General features: G+C 34.7%; 4 protein-coding genes across 8 annotated transcripts; 2 read left to right on the plus strand and 2 right to left on the minus strand.

The window, feature by feature from the left end:
• The first annotated feature begins 609 nt into the window (after nucleotides 1–609).
• On the plus strand, nucleotides 610–7,542 carry Proc-R (Proctolin receptor). 5 transcript variants are annotated; one of them, XM_066398474.1, is made up of 9 exons: nucleotides 610–850; nucleotides 3,382–3,488; nucleotides 4,047–4,174; nucleotides 4,232–4,407; nucleotides 4,889–5,492; nucleotides 5,562–5,688; nucleotides 5,749–5,908; nucleotides 5,962–6,318; nucleotides 7,249–7,542. In XM_066398474.1, exons 3-9 carry the CDS (start codon nucleotides 4,050–4,052, stop codon nucleotides 7,263–7,265), a joined length of 1,566 nt encoding a protein of 521 aa, XP_066254571.1. In that variant the 5' UTR covers nucleotides 610–850; nucleotides 3,382–3,488; nucleotides 4,047–4,049; the 3' UTR covers nucleotides 7,266–7,542. The 5 variants fall into 5 exon arrangements, with proteins under 5 accessions (XP_066254571.1, XP_066254569.1, XP_066254567.1 ...); XM_066398472.1 differs by having other exon boundaries at nucleotides 611–756; nucleotides 4,889–5,688; XM_066398470.1 differs by having other exon boundaries at nucleotides 612–850; nucleotides 4,889–5,688.
• On the minus strand, nucleotides 7,513–12,665 carry LOC136414450 (organic cation transporter protein-like). The gene is made up of 11 exons (XM_066398469.1): nucleotides 12,287–12,665; nucleotides 10,237–10,440; nucleotides 9,897–10,083; nucleotides 9,494–9,597; nucleotides 9,288–9,442; nucleotides 9,067–9,235; nucleotides 8,776–9,015; nucleotides 8,512–8,726; nucleotides 8,227–8,408; nucleotides 8,029–8,165; nucleotides 7,513–7,977 (listed from the first exon to the last, which is right to left on the minus strand). The coding sequence occupies exons 2-11, from the start codon at nucleotides 10,377–10,379 to the stop codon at nucleotides 7,836–7,838; spliced, it is 1,674 nt and encodes a 557-aa protein (XP_066254566.1). The 5' UTR covers nucleotides 10,380–10,440; nucleotides 12,287–12,665; the 3' UTR covers nucleotides 7,513–7,835.
• Nucleotides 12,666–13,849: 1,184 nt separating this feature from the next.
• LOC136414449 (organic cation transporter protein-like) lies at nucleotides 13,850–18,751 on the minus strand. The gene is made up of 10 exons (XM_066398468.1): nucleotides 18,458–18,751; nucleotides 15,902–16,106; nucleotides 15,747–15,850; nucleotides 15,521–15,675; nucleotides 15,285–15,453; nucleotides 14,992–15,225; nucleotides 14,726–14,940; nucleotides 14,488–14,669; nucleotides 14,298–14,434; nucleotides 13,850–14,238 (listed from the first exon to the last, which is right to left on the minus strand). The coding sequence occupies exons 1-10, from the start codon at nucleotides 18,655–18,657 to the stop codon at nucleotides 14,136–14,138; spliced, it is 1,704 nt and encodes a 567-aa protein (XP_066254565.1). The 5' UTR covers nucleotides 18,658–18,751; the 3' UTR covers nucleotides 13,850–14,135.
• Nucleotides 16,331–18,357, plus strand: LOC136414452 (uncharacterized). Its single transcript, XM_066398475.1, has 5 exons — nucleotides 16,331–16,531; nucleotides 16,584–16,880; nucleotides 17,866–17,945; nucleotides 17,994–18,128; nucleotides 18,182–18,357. Exons 1-5 carry the CDS (start codon nucleotides 16,412–16,414, stop codon nucleotides 18,279–18,281), a joined length of 732 nt encoding a protein of 243 aa, XP_066254572.1. The 5' UTR covers nucleotides 16,331–16,411; the 3' UTR covers nucleotides 18,282–18,357.
• Nucleotides 18,752–19,235: the final 484 nt, after the last annotated feature.

Here is a 19,235-nt window from a genome sequence, read left to right on the forward strand (position 1 = left end):
TCTGGTGAGGGGCTGCAGTTGAGGGTTGAAAAGACGATAAAAACTTGTCCCCTTTGAATGAAAAATCCACGGGTCCGAGCGTTCTTGCATACTTTCACTTAAAATACTGAAAATCGAGCTTTCGTCGGGCCATCCTGTACGAATAGGAATGCTATTCGGGACCCATACACCCATGAGACTCAAAGTCGAGTTTTGAATTTCAAGGAAATCAAAGGGATGTCATTCGGCTAGAAAACATTTGTTGCCCGTTAAACTTGACCGGTCCGTGCGTAAAAATAAATCTAAATGTAAACCCGACGATTTTAGCCCTGCCGTGTTTTTTTTTTGTACCCGCGGGGTATTTTTCCGGACGTAAATTAGCCCCATGCTGGGACAATACGTTGCGATCCTGCGTTGATGAATGAGAGGCCGTATTCATAACAAAAACTTGGCAAATCGAACGAGAAAAAAAATCGTCCTGTAACATTGGCAGTCTAAAATTAAAAGCGGCGCCCGTGGCTTGCAGATTTGAATTTCCCACCTCCGGATTTTAGTCCGTTGTCGTCGGCTAAATAAGCGATTTCGTTATAGTACTTCATAAACGACGGAGTTTTCTTCAGCTGCAAAAGAAGCGCGAAAAACTGGTGGTTTTGGTGTCGGTGAGTTCGAACTCGATGGACGAAGCTCCTTCGTTGGTGTCGGACTGTGGTCATCGAAAAGCGTCAGCTGCGGAAGTATAAGTTGTTTGTTGAGTGCAGCTCAAAACACGTTTGAAAGGTGAATCGAAAATAGTGAAATTGGCGCTAGCAATAGGTAAAAATAAACCTACCTTAACTAGGACACTAAGGATCAGCGTGAATATGCAGCCAAGGTGATTTTTCTTTGGGGCCACTATTTGGTTTCGTTTCAATGTTTGTTGCATCAAGCTGAGGAAAACAATAATATTATACAATTCGAAGGTTTTCCGTTGTTAATGTTGGCAGAGGGCCCCGAGCCCCGCAGCAATGAAATTATTTCGGATTAGCAAGTGGCAACAAATAGGATCCACATCGGTCCGTTAAAGCGACAAACAAGATCTCAAAAATTTGGAAACTTTCTTGACACTTTTCAAGGGGAAAGGACCCCAATTTGTACCGCGTTTCAAGCTTTAAGCGCTCACGCCAGGAACTCGAAGAGCAACCACTTAAAAAAAATAGATTAAACTGATCGCCTCAATGAGCCCCATGGGCCCGCATTGGACGAGTCGCTCTATCTCGTTCGCTTCCTAAAATACCTCCATGTGAGATTTTTCGGTCTTGGTTTGGAGGATTCGTTGGTGGATGGTCATAAAAATGAAACGGCACAGGTTTCTGCAGCGCTCTTTTACTTTTCGAGAACCAAGTCCAGAATGAATCCCGGATGCACTCGTCACAGCCACCCCCGAACGCATCCCCTTTTGTTAAGGGCACTGATAAGCGACATTCTAGCTGACCACTAATCTGAGAGAAACAGAATTTTCACTTGTCAGTAAGTCAGCAAAAGTTGTTGAAATTTATAATTTAGTGAGGCGATCAACTGGCCTAGACCTGAATCAGGTAGGGCTGTCTACTAAATTCGTATAACTAGGGCTAAATTTGTAGTTCTTCACCTATTTCTACGAAGATTCTGGGAGAGTATTAAATTATTAAAAATGTGATTTAGTAAGGAAACCTAAAGCCATTTTATTAATCTGAATTACTCTCACATCCCCCAACAAAATTTGTAGTACTTAGTGAGGTTTTTCAACGATATTTGCGAAAAATCTTGAATACAAAAAAGTGATTTAGTGAGGAGTCCCGAAGCCGTTTTGATAATCTAAATTACTCTCATATCCCCCAACAAAATTTGTAGTATTTAGTGAGGTTTTTTAATTATGTTTGCGAAGAATTTTGAATCTAAAAAAGTGATTTAGTAAGGAGACCTGAAGAGCTTTCGCTAACCTGAGTTAATACCACACAAATCATCAAAACTTTTTTATTTTCGCGCCAAGACAAAACTCAATTTACCGTCACTTGTAACAATATATAGGAGGACCATATCACCCTGTATTTTAGTTTTTGAGCGTGTACCCCCAATATTGATTTTTCTTAGGCTTTTTCAACATTGAGATGCCCTCCAATACAACAGCGTTATAAGTTTATTTATATATTTTACGACCGCGTTATTTTTTAAGCCTTCGTCATGCCTTGAAGTTTAAAACGCTGATTATTGATCGAAAATCAAACTTAACGATTTTTTTATTTGGTGCGTGGTCACTTTGAATTAGTAAGCTTCTGATTTATGTGGTGCTAATACCATCGCAAGTGGCTTTTAATGCATCCACATTGATAGTGAATCACAGAAAGATTCACGGAGAGTGATAAAAATGTTAGTGAGTAATTAATATTACAAGGATAGTAATAAACATGTTAATAAGCCAGTAAACGTAAAGTGTGACCGAAATACTCATTTCGTTATGAAAGCATTTATAATTATAATAGACCTTACAGAACTACAAAGGCTGTTAATTTTAGACGGTTTAATTAGAGTTTTAAAACGGGATTTTGATTGATTTCAGGAATTTATTGGCGAATTATTGCGGCCGTCGTGTTATTGTGATATTGAACCCCTCTGGTATCTGTTGATTTTCCTTGGAATATACCGGGTGATTCAAGAAGGTGGCTCGCCCTTATAACCTTTTTGTTTTTAAATTTAGAAAGTTGAAATTTGGAGGGAAGCTATATGAGAATAGATCCGATTGATTGATGTTAATAACGTTGATCTAGCACTTCCGGTTTAACCGGAAATAACCTCATCTTTCAATTTTTCAACGTAATACCCTGTAAATTTTTTCTATTTTCGAATCTAGAGGCCTTTTTTTTGTCCAAAAATATGTCATTAAAAAAAAAAATTTTTTTTTTTGGTTTTTCATGTCGAGCTACGCTACTGAGGTATATGTATTAGGCACAATTTTAGGTCAGAATCATGGAGAAAAATACTAATTTGTCATTTTATTGAGTACTTTTTCTTTCATAAGCAATTTAAATATCGAAAAAACCCCCATTTCCCATTGATAAGATGACCTAAAATTGTGCTTAACACGTATATCTCAGTGACGTAGCTCGACATGAAAAAAAAACAGATTTTTTTTAATGATATGTTTTTAGATTAGAAATTACCTTTAGGTTCCAAAACAGGAAAAAATTATAAGGCATTACGTTAAAAAATCGAAAGTTGAGATCATTTCCGGTTAAACCGGAAATGCTAGATAAACGTTATTAATGTCAATTAATCGGCTCTATTCTCATATAGCTTTCCTTCAAATTTCAACATTCTAAGTTTAAAAACAGAAAACTTATACCGGCGAGCCACTTTCATAAATCACCCGGTACATTTTTTTTTTAGATCGAGAAGTTCGAAAAAGTCTTCAAATACTCATCACGATGAGTTTATGTAAAAGCTGGCAACCCTAAAGACTAAGGAGGTGGATTGTTGATAACGAATATTTTTTTGTAAGTATTTCTATTTGAATTTCCTTTATAATGTTCACTTTTTGCCCTGCGGAAAAAGCCGAACCGTCTTCAAATCGAAGGATTTCCGGCACCATTTGCAATCGAATCAATGACCCACATTTCTTTTTGTTCCTCTTTTAAATGGCATCCACTGCGGTTTTTCCCATCACCCGACCCTAGAAATTTCGGTGGTAAACTTTTACCTTTATCGCCGTTTTTCACTCATTTCGTCGCACATTCTCTGCTCTAGCGTCTCGTTAAAGTGATAAAAAAAAAACCTTCGGAAGTCTGGAAAATGAAGCATTAAGAGTATGAAACGATAATAATTGTACAAGTGCCAAAAACCAAAAAACTTGAAACATAGACATGTCGGCTGTCTGAAGTGGTGCCAAAATGGCACCGGAAAAGAGGACGCTAGGTGTGTGTTTCGTCCTTAATTGAACTGCTGATTTAAAATTACCTTTCGAGAGGAGCAAAGTGAACAAAACGAGAGCAATGATCGTTAAACTTGCTGAAAAAACACTGAACCTTTAAGTTAGCTCTGTGATTTTTTTACAGAAAATGAACAATGACACAACCGACATCATATTGGAAGGCTCCAGGTTCTGGTTCCAAAAAGTCTTGGTTCCCATCATGGTAGTTGTCGGCATAACTGGGAATATCATTACGGTTAAGGTACTGACAAGGTAGAGAAAGTTCCTCGTCTCCTGTGAATCCCCTACAAATTAAACCGTTTATTTTAGGAAACGAATGAGATCTTCCACAAATATTTACTTATCAGCCCTGGGAATTGCGGATATAATCTATTTGTTCTTTGTATTTCTATTGTCCTTTAAGCATTATAATAACATTCACGATAGGAAATACGAGCTGTTTTGGAGGTTTTATGGGATCAGTCATTGGTTGTGCGACGCTGCAAGTAAGTTAGGGGATCTTTTGGTCAGTTCAATGAAAACCAAAATATTATTTAACCTTTTTGTTAAACGTGTGTTTTTTGAATATTTCCGAAATCAATAAAAAATCTATAAATTTGAAATCATATTTTAAGCATGTGCAAGTTTGCCCCAATTCCAAATTTTTATTATTTGCACTGTTTTCTGAAACACACTATACAGGGTGACTCACATAACTGTTTCATTAGAATTTAATCAGTTTAATCCCTAAATTCCAAAAATGCAAAAATATACCAGGTGTTCTATTTGAAATAAGGGAGTTGGTTTTGACTTCCGGTCAGTATGTATCCGGAAGTAGTATGATCTTCAAAATGTTTAAAAAAAATTAAGTGTATTTATATTAGTTTAACACCAAAATGTGAAAAATTAGAAATAGTTACAAGTCCAAAAGTTTCTAATGAAACAATTACATGAATCACCCTATATATATCCCTATAATTTTTTCAGGCAGTACCTCAGTATGGCTTACCGTATCCTTCACGATAGAGCGCTACATAGCAGTCTGCCACCCCATGAAGGGCAAGTATTTTTGCACCGAAAACCGCGCCAAAACTATTATCGTGATAGTGTGCATTTTTTGTCTGCTCACAACTGCTACCACAAGCTTTGAGTACCAATTAACACGTAACGATACAGAAGTGTGTTTCAAGTGCCAAACCAATTCCAGCAAAATTACATCCGGAAATAAGACCTCCACAGACTCCAGTGCCAAATCCGTCCATCTTATCTCTGCAAACAGTTCTTTGATATACCCCAGCGGCGCCGGTGGAAAGCCCTACGTGGTTTACCCGAACCTAACGGAAGCCTTAAAGAGTGTGATTGGAAATTGCACGGGAAACCATCCTCATATAATCTATGTTTACCAAGGGCCTCAGAAGATTTTGGAGATACCAAGCGACAAGATTAGGTCTGTGAATAATAGGGCGTTGTATAGCGAGATCGATGGAACTTTGGAGAAGGCTTTACCGCAGGTGGGGGAAGATGAGGACAAAAATAGTACTGAGAGTAACAGCACTAATGCCGAATTAGGGAAATGTTGCGTCACTAAATGGTACGTCGATGTAGAGAACACTGATTTTGGAAAAAATGGAGATTACACTTCATTTATGTACTGGTACAGCGCTCTGGTCTGGGGCATAGTCCCTCTGGTGTTAATCGCCACCTTCAACTGCTTCCTTATTAATGCCGTTTATATGTCTCAGAAGAAGAGAAGTACTATGACGCGGACTAACACTCAATCTTCACAGGTAATAGTTTCTCCCTAAGTAGTATAAATTATTGTTATTAACATATTCCCATAACTACAGACTGAAGGCTGTTCATCAATATCAAACGAAAACAGGATAACAATCATGCTAATTGCAGTAGTAGTGATGTTTCTTATATGCCAAACCCCTACGGCCTCGTATTTGATTTACTACAACTTCTACCCGGCACTCACAAAAACCCAGAAAAACATTCAAAGCAGTGAGTATTTGTTAAGTTAGGTAGTTTGTAAGTAAGGAACACGTTTCTCTTAGTTTTAGGCAACGTCTTCAACTCTTTGCTGACTGTAAACGCGGCCTGCAACTTCGTCTTCTACAGTCTCATGTCGAAGAAGTTCCGTACGACTTTCAAGGAGATTTTCTTCGATCGGAAAGCAAAAAGGCGTGGGCAGGACACGCTACAAATGTCCTCGTTGAAAAGTCATAGCAATTCGCAAAAATTCAACCCCTACCATCATGGGATCAACAAGAACGCGTCCGAGTACCGCACTCCCCGCAACTTGGAGGTAAATATCTATTTCTTTAATAAAGGAAAGTACGTGAACACGTACCGGGTAAGAATCGGATTGGGCGACTCGTTCGACGTTAGAGCTGCTGATGTGATTGTTCTTGGTAAATCTTTATTTTTGTTATTGGTTAACATACTGATTAAAGCCCTTTTGGCAGTCGACTTTGCAGACTAAATAAGTGAAATGGGCTTTATTAATGGAGTGTGCAAAAGGGCGTAACCAATAAGAATAAAAAATTGTACAAAAAATCGTTAATTTTATTGCTTAAATTATTTACAAATTTTGTGATTTTTTGCGCAGTTTAATCCGCTTTTTTGATGTGCTTAATGGTGTATTTTTCTCTGATAAACCGAAAAGAGCCTATATTCGATTTTTGGGTTATCTATAAATGCTTTTTGCAAATGCCATAAAGGCATTTATAGATAACCTTCAGTAACAACAAAAAAAAATAAAGGAAAACACAAATCTAGTTTAGTAGAAAAAAAACGTAGATACATACTTCGAGAAATCCTAAGGAAGAAACTTTAGAGAGAATACAGCTTGTCGTTACTGACTTACATTAAAGAGTAGAGACATCCGCTAACAATTCGTTCGTTTCTATTAACAAATTTTCATAAAAATTCTTGACACCATGATGAATCAAAATTTCTCGTAAGCAATAACTATTAATTTTAATTTTTGTTGATTACTTATCTATCAGAAATTACAATGTATATTATATTACGTACAAACCTTATTTAAGTACGCAGGAAAAAAACTTCTTCAATTCCCTATATTCAACGTAAATACCCATCACCTTCTTCCATTAAAAAATTTGGTGTTTTGAGCAGGGTTCGAATTTTTAGTCGTCACATTATTAAATACATAAATCAAATATAAATACTCAGTATATAAGTCACCCATAAAAGGCGATCTGGCTTTCTAGGACACAGGGTAAGTACCTATTTGTTTTGATTTGTTATTACGCATGCAATTCGCAATTAATAATCTCTCATCTGATCAAGAATATAAGCCTAAATTTCTTTTGTTGCAGACCGCGAGTTTAACTAGCATACCTCGAACGAAATCTCTAATGGTTCGACCAATGGGAAAGGCAAGATCAACAGATCTGGTAGTTTGATAAAAAAATATGTTTTTTTCCAATAGCACATAAGAGTCTCGTAGATTTGTGCCATAAATTTTATGATTTTTGTACTAAATTATTATACTTATATGGATATAGGTTTCTGTTATCCAGAAAAATGATTAACAAGAAGGATCAAATGTTTATAGGTGAATGGAAGTATGAAACACGAGATTATATTGTAAATAGAGGTTTATTTGTAAATTGAACTTTAAATACAAATAATTATTGTAAATAACAAAAAATCGTAGAGTATTATAGTAACAAATTTCATTAACCCCGTATCACTATATGTCATTTTTAGGAAACACAGCTCGAAATGTTGCGAAAAAAATCGGTAAAACGGTTCATTGGCATTCTGCTTCAATAAATAAATAAACTCGCGATCTTAAAACCTATAATACTAGGCGGCAAATCAAATAGGGCTGAGTTTAAAATGATATAAACAATGAGTTTTTTTAAATAAAAAAAAACTTGATGGAAACTTACTATTTAAGTTAAAATTCTTCACTGGAAATGTCTCTCTTCCTCAGCAAGGTGGAATCGGGATTTTCGGCCTCATTGGGAGGTTTATCTGTCTCCTTGGGAGCCTCTATTACTTGAACTCCGTTAAGAAGAGGTACTTGTCTTTTTGGTTTCCTGAAACAAATGCTCAGAAAATTTCATTTAAAACTCATTAAAAACACTCACTTTCCGAAATTTTCTCCTTCCTCCAAAGTTTCCGGTAACTTTTTATTTAGAGTTTCTGGCAAAAGCAGCGATAAAACGCCTCCACTTAGGGCTAACGAACCGAAAACAAGCAGAGGGAAGGGTTGCCATATTCGCGCCTAATAAACCAGATTAAAAACAATGATATTCTGGATAAAAAAATAGGTTTTTAAGACGCACCATCATATTTATATATGGGGCGACGATGGATCCTAGTCTGGCAAACGTGGAACTTGCCCCGAGGCCAGCATTTCGCACTACAGTAGGGAATTGTTCAGCCGAGAATATGTAGACAGTTCCATAACTGACTGTAATGGAAATTTTGCCTATCATAGCCAGTAGTACTGTCAGCCAATTCGCATCTAAGAAAAAGCTTGTTTGTAATATTCCTCCAAGTATCTTCAACTAGTATTAATCCCACTATTTGTTAAGAAATTTTATTTATGGAAATGATGAACAGCTTACTCGCAGGTGCAACTGTAGTAGCCAACAACGCGGCTCCTGCCACCATCATACTTCCGCAAAGAATTTTCTTTCTTCCCCATCGGTTTAAAGTGAGTAAAGTGAAGATATTGGCAGGAGTTTCCACTGCTCCAGAAATGACAAAATTGAGATACGGGTTTCCACCAAGATTATTGGTATTCCAAGACAAACCATAGTAGGTTATATTGTTGGCACACCTTAAAAACATCACAAATTATCAGAATTAATCACATAATTGGGGCTTACCAATCGAAAAATATAATAAGAGATCGTTTACGTAAATTGGAATGTTTGAACAAATCTATAACCGACGCGGTCATTTTCGAGTCTTCCTTTTTTTTCTCTTTTTCTCCCTTCTGCAACAACTCATCTAGCTTTGCGTCTTCTATGGTCACACCATTCACTTTAGCACATTTTTGAATCACTGCTTTAGCTTCAGTGATTTTATTTTTTGATAGCAACCATCGAACGGACTCAGGGATAAACCTTTGAATCAGTGTATCAGAGCAAAGAATGATCAGAAAAGAGCTTGTTTACCACCAGTAAAAGATGAAAATCACCCCAGGAAGACTTAGAGCCAACTGCAAATGTCTCCAATTGGGCAACAGTTTTGCTAACAACGCTGTTAAAACATAACCTCCGGAGAAAAAGATAAACACCACCATTCCTGCTAAAAGACGCTTCGACGGCCCCACCATCTCTAGCCCTACAAAGCTCCTCAATTAGGCAATTCTAGAAACACAATAGAATTTGCATACCCATAACATAGGCAATTAGGAATACTCCAGAAGCAGCTGCCCCAGTTAACATCCTCGCTACTGCGAACGTCCAGAATTCAGGGGCTAATGCTGCTAACACTCCGAAAACCACTTGCATTACTGAGGATATTAGGAAGGTGATTTTTCGACCCAATCTAAGGGTATACAAATATTGAGTAACGATATTAACTCGAGAGTTTTTTTACCTGTCTGAGGTTTCTCCAAATATAATAGATCCCATCATGACTCCCACCATAAACATGGAATTGGCAGTTGCAATAAGGTAGGCCTTCTGACATGTTAAATTCCACTGAAATGTGTTATAAATGCTAAATTATTCCCGACAAGACAAGAGAGCAACTTAACTTAAACAATTGGTTGATACCCACAGTAAAGCATCACCTGATGCTTCTTTAGTTGTCAAAAGTTGACAATTCTGAAGCTTTTCATGTGGATAGAGATAACAGTGTCAGAGAGTATTACTTGAAACTGTTAATATCCAATTTTGTGTACGGACAAACACTGTGCCCCTCTAAACAAATACTACTTCACCTTTGTGGCAGAAAACTAAAAGTGAGATTTGCACCTTTAGTGTCTGGCGTTACATACCTCAATGGTAGTGGTATACCCATAATCTTCGTGGTTGTAGATGAATTCGCTGCACTGTGTAGTGACATTTGCAGATCGAATTTCGCAGGAAAAGGCATTTTGCCATGAGTCGACAGGGTACCATTTTTCCCATTCGGAGTTTGTGAGGTTGTAAGGAGCGTCGGGTGGTTCGTCTGGACGTCTGCACCTTCAAGTTTAAATACATTTTTAACATAATTTCTAAATAAAAGTAAACGATAAGAACATATGTTCATGGCAATAGGCATTTCGTGACTCTACTGACCAGGACACTGCAAGGATATTTACTCAAAGAAATGCATATCTTGGAAGCTTTAGTTACCTGTATTGTGGTTCTGCCAACAAGAACACATTCCCCAGCTTATGAAACGCTGACGTAATGGCGGGAAGACATAATAAAAAATAGATCCTTTTCTGGTATTTACCGAAATCGCCTAACACTGGAATGACGTCGTCGAAACCCATGTGGTGTCCCCAACACTGCTACCCCTCTCGAAGTGTTGGTTTAATACTGCTGCCGAAACCTCTGTAATGGCATGAACACTATGACCTTGTTTAATAGCCACCCAAGGCTATTACGACCCAAAACAATTTTTTTAAAAACATGACTTAAGAGACACTTAAGCAGTTGGAAGTTAACAATCTAATGAAGTAATTACCTACATTGCATTGTTGACACCTTAAATATTGTGGGTCGAACGGTACAATGTAAAAATGTTGCTTATTTGCTTCTTTAAATAGTACCTTTAAAAATATGTTTATAGTCTTCCCATGTAAACATCTACGCGTTGTAAAATTTCATATCTATGAGATTACTAAAAATAATAATTTCTCCAATATAAGTAAATTTGATGTATAATTTAATTCTAATTTGTGTTGAATTTTTATGCTAAATTAAAATAATTAAAAATCATTATAAAAATAATTAATAATTGATCATGTGGCCTTCAGATAACTGTAAGTACCGACAAATATTCAAACACTAGACAGAGCATGAACTTGACCTGTGACGAGCCATGGTAATTTATCATTTTTATTTAACAGGTTTCATTTATATAATTTATTATCCAAATGTTTAAACTTGCGTAAATCACGTTTCTATAATAAGAGAAATATATAGAGTGACTCAAAATTTAGGATAGAGAATTTAGGAGCGTATTTTGAAGTCAAAGTAAGATTTTTTTTCTATAAACATAAGTTCATAAATGCTTTGTTTTCGATATACAGGGTGTTAAAGTATTTTCATTACCAAAATTTATAGTAGTCTATGACTGCATAGTTTGACAATTAGTGACATAGTTATTGGTAAGAATGGGATTTTTTCTGCTGTATAAAGCATTATGAACTTTTTTTTGAACTATAATAATTTTTTCCTTAATGAGCAACATAAGTAACCTTGAGAGTAACTGGTACGGCTGATAATAATATGAGAGTTGGAAAAGTTTTATATACAAGTTGTCCCAGTTAAGAATGCACTCTACTTCTTGTAAATCATAAGAAATAGGGAGGTGGTTAAATTAGGGAAGAAAAAAGTTGCGCCTTTCTGTGTTCTACAAAATCATGTCTTCAAATATGAAAAATTCTGAATGAACTCGAAATTATTTGAGAAAAACTTATTTTTTGTGATTCCTCTTTTACTGTTTTCTGATTTTGTTTAAAAAGATATTTTAAAATAAACATAAATGAATTCCTGTAAAGTGCATTTTTACTTGGGACAGCCTATATATAGAATGCAAAATGACTTTTTGCTCTATCAAAGTCTTCCTTAAGGCTGAACAATCTTCAATTTTGATTGTAAGAAAGGAAGTAATGGCATGAACCAAGCTGAACCTTATAATTCTTATTAAACATAATTTTTAGAAAACCCATTTATTCCAGGATAAGTAGATTTATGTCTTCAAAATTATTTGTTAATATTGCTAAATGAAAAACTTAAAATTGCATTAACCTAGAAGAGTTTAATGAGGAAAACATAATAGATCATTTTCATATAAGATTGACCATATTAATCAGTAAAAAATATTCTAATAAACAAACATCAGTAGTATGGCACTGTTTTTTAAAAAATATTGGAGGGCATTTATGCAGGGATGCTACTAGTGGGTCAGTAGAATAACTTTTCTAATATTTATATTCTATAAATGCATAATATCTAAAGTACTTTCAAAGAATTTTAAAAAGAATAATTTCAATACCCTGTAACTAACAATTTGAACTATTGTGAACATTCCTTCAAACTTTTCCTTAAAAAAATATATGAGGAAATACGCCTTGAAATGTTAATATGAAATTAAGGAACATTCGGTATAAAATAAAACCTGCTAAAGGTACTAAAAAGCGGTTGAAAAATAAGGACTATATTGCATGCTTACCAAGTAAGTACAACTTCTTAGAGCAATTTAAGTATTAAGTGTGGTTGCTCAAAAATTACTCTTGTGTCTCTTCCCACTGACCGAAGATGTTTAGTACTAAATATACCATAGAGCAATTGTGATTTAAAATGAATTTAACTTAATTAAAACAATATGTTAATCAATCGCCTAACAATTGGCCTCGATTTGTATTCTGAAAGAATTGAACCCGCGCTAAAATTTAATTGAGATTTATTGTCAAGAATGTTTTTACGGCTTAACTTGATGTTTGAATGATTAATTGATAACTTAGGACTTAATTTCCAGTTAAAAGTATAAAATTTATTAGGAATTTAATGAAGAAGTCTCTTAAAAACACAAATAATGACGCAAAGCGAAAACCGCCAGCGCGACATAACCTCAAATCGCGCTGTTGCCAAGTTTAACTAGGGCAAAGCATCTGGAATTTAATACATTTTTAAAAATCTCAAAATGTCACAATCAGTTGTTACTAATAGCATCATTTAAGTTTCATCTTAATTCCCTCAATACATTGTCATTTCACTGTCTCATCATACAGCTTTTCCTATCTTAATGAAGAACTTGTTAGAAACATAAAAAAATGTAAATTTAAGAATTCATGTACTATTTGGCAACACTTAATGGATACTGAAAATAGATTGTCTCGAATAGGTCACGCACGGACTTTAGACTTCACGTGAAGTGCCCACATGGTTCGATATGTTTGAGCCAATAAAAAATCAGATAATTTTGACTTTTTTGTTTTCATTCATTGATCACCCCAAGGAATTTTCATTCATGAACTTTGTTACAACCGCGCCGTAAAAGTATGTATAGTTTGTCGTTTGGATTTTTACGAGTGTATCAAATTAGGTTGAACGTACGTATCTAGGGTGGGGGATATATTATTCAAATAACAAAGACAGAGATTTAATATGCATGTCTTCTACAGACTAAACTAACTCAAAATTGACCATGGGAGTGCATATGGATTGAATAAAGATGGTGGTATGAACGTATGTCTTTGTGTTGGCTATTTGTTATAATTGTGTTACGATCAGAGTCGTGACAATATACATTAATGATTTCACTTTGTTCTTTATAATTATAAACAGTTTTCGTGATTTTGATTTTACTTTTCAGGTGTTTAGTTAATAAATTAATAGTACTAGTATTGAAGTTTTGTTATTATAAGTGTAAAAATATATGAATTTCTTGATATCAATTTATTCCAATCTAAAAACCTAAAACTTTTAAGACGCCACTGGTCATATTCTATGTTAACCTTGAAATAATTTGATGCATTCAATGCAATTGAATTAAATGACGCACATGCCAAGATCCACCCTACATATTGTATAGAGTGATTTTTTATTTATAACTATAGTCCTTTTGAGGTTGAAATAAGTAAAACCGTTACTTTGGCATTGTTGATATTATTTTTATTGCAAAAAATTAGGTACAAATAATGAAATCACATAAAAAACCTAGAAAATCACCTGTTGTCCCGATATGCAAAAAATGCATAGATTACAAAATATAGGTGTGAAAGACTAAGGAACTACATGTAATGTAATGAATATAAAGCAAATTAAAAGGGTGCTTAAATGGGTCAAATATCAACGATAAAATCATATTTAAGCAACTCTATTATTAATTCATAATTTAATTCATTTGGGTATAACACAGAAAATATTAAAATTGCAGTTTTGAGCAAAAGAGCAACCAAAGCTGAAATTCTTCGTGGAAATTTAAACAAATATTTTTGTAGGCACCAATAACGCCAAACATGACTCATTGGTTCAATAATTTTGTCAGAACCTGAAAAATTGCACTTCTACGCATTCTCCTACGTTTTAAAATCAGCGGCAGTAACATCACATTTAGTATTTTCTTCCTCAATATTCATTTTCATTAATTCTTCAGAGTTTATCGTCAAATGTATCTCTTTCCTATATAAACTTAATGTCAGACTTTATTCTTATAACTATCATCACCAAACAAAACTCACTTTCCAAAGGCTTCTCCCTCCTCAAAAGTTTCAGGCAATTTCCTATTCAAAGTTTCTGGAAGGATCAGCGACATAAGCCCCCCAAGAAAAGCCAGTGCCCCAAAAATCAGCAACGGCAAAGGTTGCCATATATGGGCCTAAAAACCTTAGTGTTATATTAAAACTTCAATTTACAGTTATATAGGCTTACGGTTATGTTAATATAAGGGGTAATAATAGACCCAACTCGAGCACAAGTAGACCCAGCCCCCAAACCTGCATTTCGTACAACTGTGGGGAATTGTTCTGTGGAGAAAATATAAACTGCTCCATAGCTGGCTGTTATTGCTAGTTTTCCTAACATTGCTAAAGTTACTATCAACCACTGCAAATCTAAAAGAAAATCTAAATTCATAATTCAGGTTCAAAAATATTTGCTTAAACATTACTTTGGGGCACTATCATTGTTAAAAGTAGAGCAGTTCCAGCAAAAATCATACAGCCACTCATAACGTTTTTCCTGCCCCATTTGTTGAGGGTCAGGAGCAGAAAGATGTAAGCTGGAATCTCAACTGCTCCAGAAATTACAAAATTCAAATATGGGTCTCCTCCAAGATTATTTGTGTTCCAGGACAAACCATAATAAGTAATATTGTTCGCAAACCTAAAGTGTGCTTTAGCAGAGATTTGGGAAACAAAAAATAAGGATTCTTACCAATCGAAAAATATAATTAAAGATCGATTTCTTAAGTTTGGATATTTAAAAATATTAAAAATTGAAGGCTTTGACTCCTTTTTTGAGGAGCTGTTTTCAGACGGCTTAAGTAGTTGATCTAAGGTTTTGTCAGGGATGTCTACTTTGTTACACTTTGCAGCAGCTTGAATGTACATCTTCGCCTCTTCTAATCTATTTTTGCTAACTAACCATCTAGCAGATTCAGGAATTAGCCTAAAGTTTTCAAATAGAAAACATCATACACCATTGAATTGAAATAATAAGATTCATACCACCAATAAGTCAAGAAAATCAATCCAGGCATCGTTAAAGCGAACTGTAAAGTTCTCCAATCGTTTATGTAAATTGCGAATACAGCTGTTAACATATATCCAAAGGAAAAGAAAATTTGACACACAGTCCCTGCTACCATCCTCATTGAAGAACCAACCATTTCCAGACCTATTTTCCAAAGTTTATAGAACATCAAATCAGTAATGGTATATTACAATTATGTCATGGCACATACCTATGACATAAGCCACTAAAAAGACTCCTGAAGTTGTAGCTCCTACCACACTTCTTGCAATTGTGAATGTCCAAAACTCAGGGGCAAATGCTGCTATGGTCCCAAAAACCACTTGTACTACCAAGGATAAAAAAAAGGTCTTCTTTCGCCCCCATCTTAAACAGTTACAGCGTTAGTATTAGAGTATTAAAATGTCGTAAAATTAGGGCTTAAGGCATAATCTTACCTATCAGACAACTCACCAAAACCAATCGATCCAAACATTACTCCAAACATAAAGAGGGAATTACTTATCGCTATTAGATATTCTTTACCGCAATTGAGGTTCCACTGAAATTTTTAGCTTATGATTAAAGACACACTTAGAAGAATTTACTTTACGTCTGTTACTGCCGTATATCCGTAAGTGGTATGGTCGTAGATAAACTCCTCACATCTTTGCAGAGGTTCACCTGGAGTGCTTGACGAATTAATTAGACAGTAGGACGAGATTTTCTGTGAAGTTTTGTTGTAAGGAAACCATTTCTTCCATTCAGTATCATTGATATAATACGATGAGTTTGAAAGTTCATAAGGCAGTTTACATCTGTGGAAGATTTTGTTATTTTAACTCCTATTTATATTTGAATTTACCACGCAAATGAGTTCCACTTTAAGTAGGCAACCAGACATATACATAGAAAAACATTTGATCTAAAGCATGGTTAGAAGATTATATCGATCTCTTTTTGTTGTATAGATGTAAATTGAGACGTTTATGAGTCACTTTGACATTTATTAAATGGAGAAAGTTAACCTCAATTTTTCTTTTCAATTTATAAACAAACTTTATTTTCTTTAATATAAATCTTATTCATTAATTGACTGATAATTTAATTGAAAAAGCATAAAATGTATTTCATAGTAATTAGAAATCAACGAGATAATGATACTCCTCAAGTTTCAGAGCTTGTGCGAAAAGCTTATACCTCAAACACTTCCAACATCTTTTGGGGGACCCTGTTGAAAGAAGTAAGTTTCTACGACTTAAGTCAACCTCGAATTAACATCCCGAACCTTTTAGACAACTTTCCAAATAATCGTAATCTTCACAGCGTTACTTTTCATATTTTTCCAACTTCCTATTTTGAATTGTCTCTTGTCTGTGCCTCTAATACCCCTCATCATCTATGTATACATATATGCATCAGTGACTATGAAGTCTGCTCAAATTATGTATGATAAAAAGCCAATAGCTGTATGGGTTGCAGAAGCCTATGAGCCTTATTTCCAAGAAAAAGACCCAGCATCTTGTTGGTATCAAATTATTACAGATGGGGATTTGAATGGAATGGAGGAGAAACCTCAGGGAAGAAAGAGGGTAAGAAGTAAATTTATTTATAACGCATACTTAACATTCACATTTTACTACTTTAAATGCCATTATAACATCAAGAGGAATGTATGTCAGATTGTTTCCGAGTAAATTCAAAGTTTGCCCCACCCACAGTTTTCTAAAAGCATTTTTACTAATTTTATAAATGTTATTATCATTTAGCAACAATGACCCAATTGAGTATACCCCTTTGAATGTGTTTCTTCCTATTGTAGTTAAATTGTTATTGCTCAAATCTATTAGTGAGTTCCTGGCAGTGGAATCAAACACATCCCAGAAAAAATAGTCCTCAACATACAGTATTTTGTTATAACTCAAATCAATTTCCTTCAAGTTTTGGGTTTTGAAGAAAACTTGCGCCTTTATTGAATACAAATTGTTCCTACTGAGATCCAGCTTTTCCAGGGAAGTCAGGTTGTAAAATGCATGGTCCTCAATGTGTTCGATTTTATTCCCCATAAGTATCAAACTCCCAATGGAAAGAGAGTGAAACACTCCATTCCTGATTGTTTTTAGCTTGTTATGTATTATGGAAATTATGCGTATTTTTGGAAGAACATGAAATGCACTTTGTTCAACTGTCTCCAATCCACACCGCACAATCCTAATGTATTTGAGTTCTTGCAAATTTTTAAAACAACCAAATTGTAGGAGAGGTATTGGTTGTTCCTCAGCAATAATTTCAGTTGCATTAAGTTGACAATTAACAGAATCGGCTAGTTGTAGAGTGGTTTTCCCGTTAGTCTGATATACTGTCAGGTTTACATTATTGAAACAGTTTTCCGAAAATGAGATACGCGTCAAATTGACCACCATACAAATCACAAAAAGCACGCTAAACATTATTTTAGCCTAGATTGTAGAAGACTGCAGATTTATCGGAAATATTTGGGTTATGGCATAGGTCACTGATAAAGCTTGAACTATTTTTACGTTATTGCTGAAATTAAATAAAAATCAATCATTATAGATTATTGGAACTGTGGCGGTAATGCAGCATTCTCAACATCCTGAGTGGGCCTGGTTGTATAGGGTGGTAGTTGATCAGAGGTAGATAACAAGAAATAAAATTTAAAACATATACAGAAGTTGTTTTAGATATAGGAGGAAGGGCGTTGCACTGGAGTTAGTTAAGACTGCTCAAGAATGGTGCAAAAACAACAAAATTAACAGGTTAGAACTGGCTATGTCTGAGTATAATGAGGGGGCAAGGCAGCTCTTTGATAAGACTGGGTAACAGTATTGGTCAGTATTTGATTAAAGAAAATGCACTTTTAGTATTTTAGCTTTGAAACTAAACAGCTCTACCATAAGAAACACTTCTCAAAAGCGTATATGCTGCAGATGTATCTTCTTACCGCTGAAGTTCGACCGACTTTTAGTTGATTGTTTTTCATATTTACCTAAATATGGATACACAAATTTATATCCCAGTCACACAGTATTTTTAAGTGATTTTTCCATAGGTCTTAATTGAGGTGAAAATGTCGGCGTTTTCAAAAACGATGATATTTATAGTTTGTAAGAAATTGTGATGGTTTGAAGTTTGTAGTTAAACTTACCTAGAATTTGATTCCGCTATCAAAAACACATTGCCTAATTTATGAAAGGCACATAGAATGGCGGGTAGACATAGTAAAAAATAGATTTTCTTCTGATATCTACCGAAATCTCCTAATAGAGATATCACATCGTCGTAGCTCATTTTTTCCTTCCAAATTCCTAGAATTTCATAAAATGTTAGACGCGAGATTAGACCCATACATATAAAAATAACTAAGATTGTGATACTATGAGGAGGCTTCACAGGAAATTACCAATTTAAGACCAAATTAACTGAACTGAAAGGTCATTCCTCACTATACATAAAAGTAAAAGATAAAAGTTTTGTGCATTCTTGAGCTTTGATTATTTTACTAGGTACCCTAAAAAGTTTATTTAAATGTATATAAAAAATGAAGTATATTAAGAGCAATTAAGGAATTTTATTCTTTTTTATGTATTATTCTCTCAGTATTGAAGATAACCTGAACAAGATCTTGAAATTTAGAAATTTTTCCCTCTTGTAATGCCTTTAATGTGAAGACTATTTCAGTAGTTGATGCCTGTAAATTAAGTATTTAATCATATGAAATTCAGTTTTAAAGCACATCTGTCTTTATGTTGAGCTCAGACTGCTGGATATATTAGAATAAAAATATGAGATTATGTTATCTTTTTATCAGACCGCCACTGTGTAACCTCAGATAGTTAATAAAAAGATGATTTAGGTTATAAGTTTTCCAAAATTGTGTTTACTTCAATATTTTTGGTTTAACTGCAGTAGAAGTTAATTCTCAT

The sequence above is a fragment of the Euwallacea similis genome, chromosome 17, assembly GCF_039881205.1.
Source record: "Euwallacea similis isolate ESF13 chromosome 17, ESF131.1, whole genome shotgun sequence".
Classification (NCBI taxonomy): Eukaryota; Metazoa; Arthropoda; class Insecta; order Coleoptera; family Curculionidae; genus Euwallacea; species Euwallacea similis.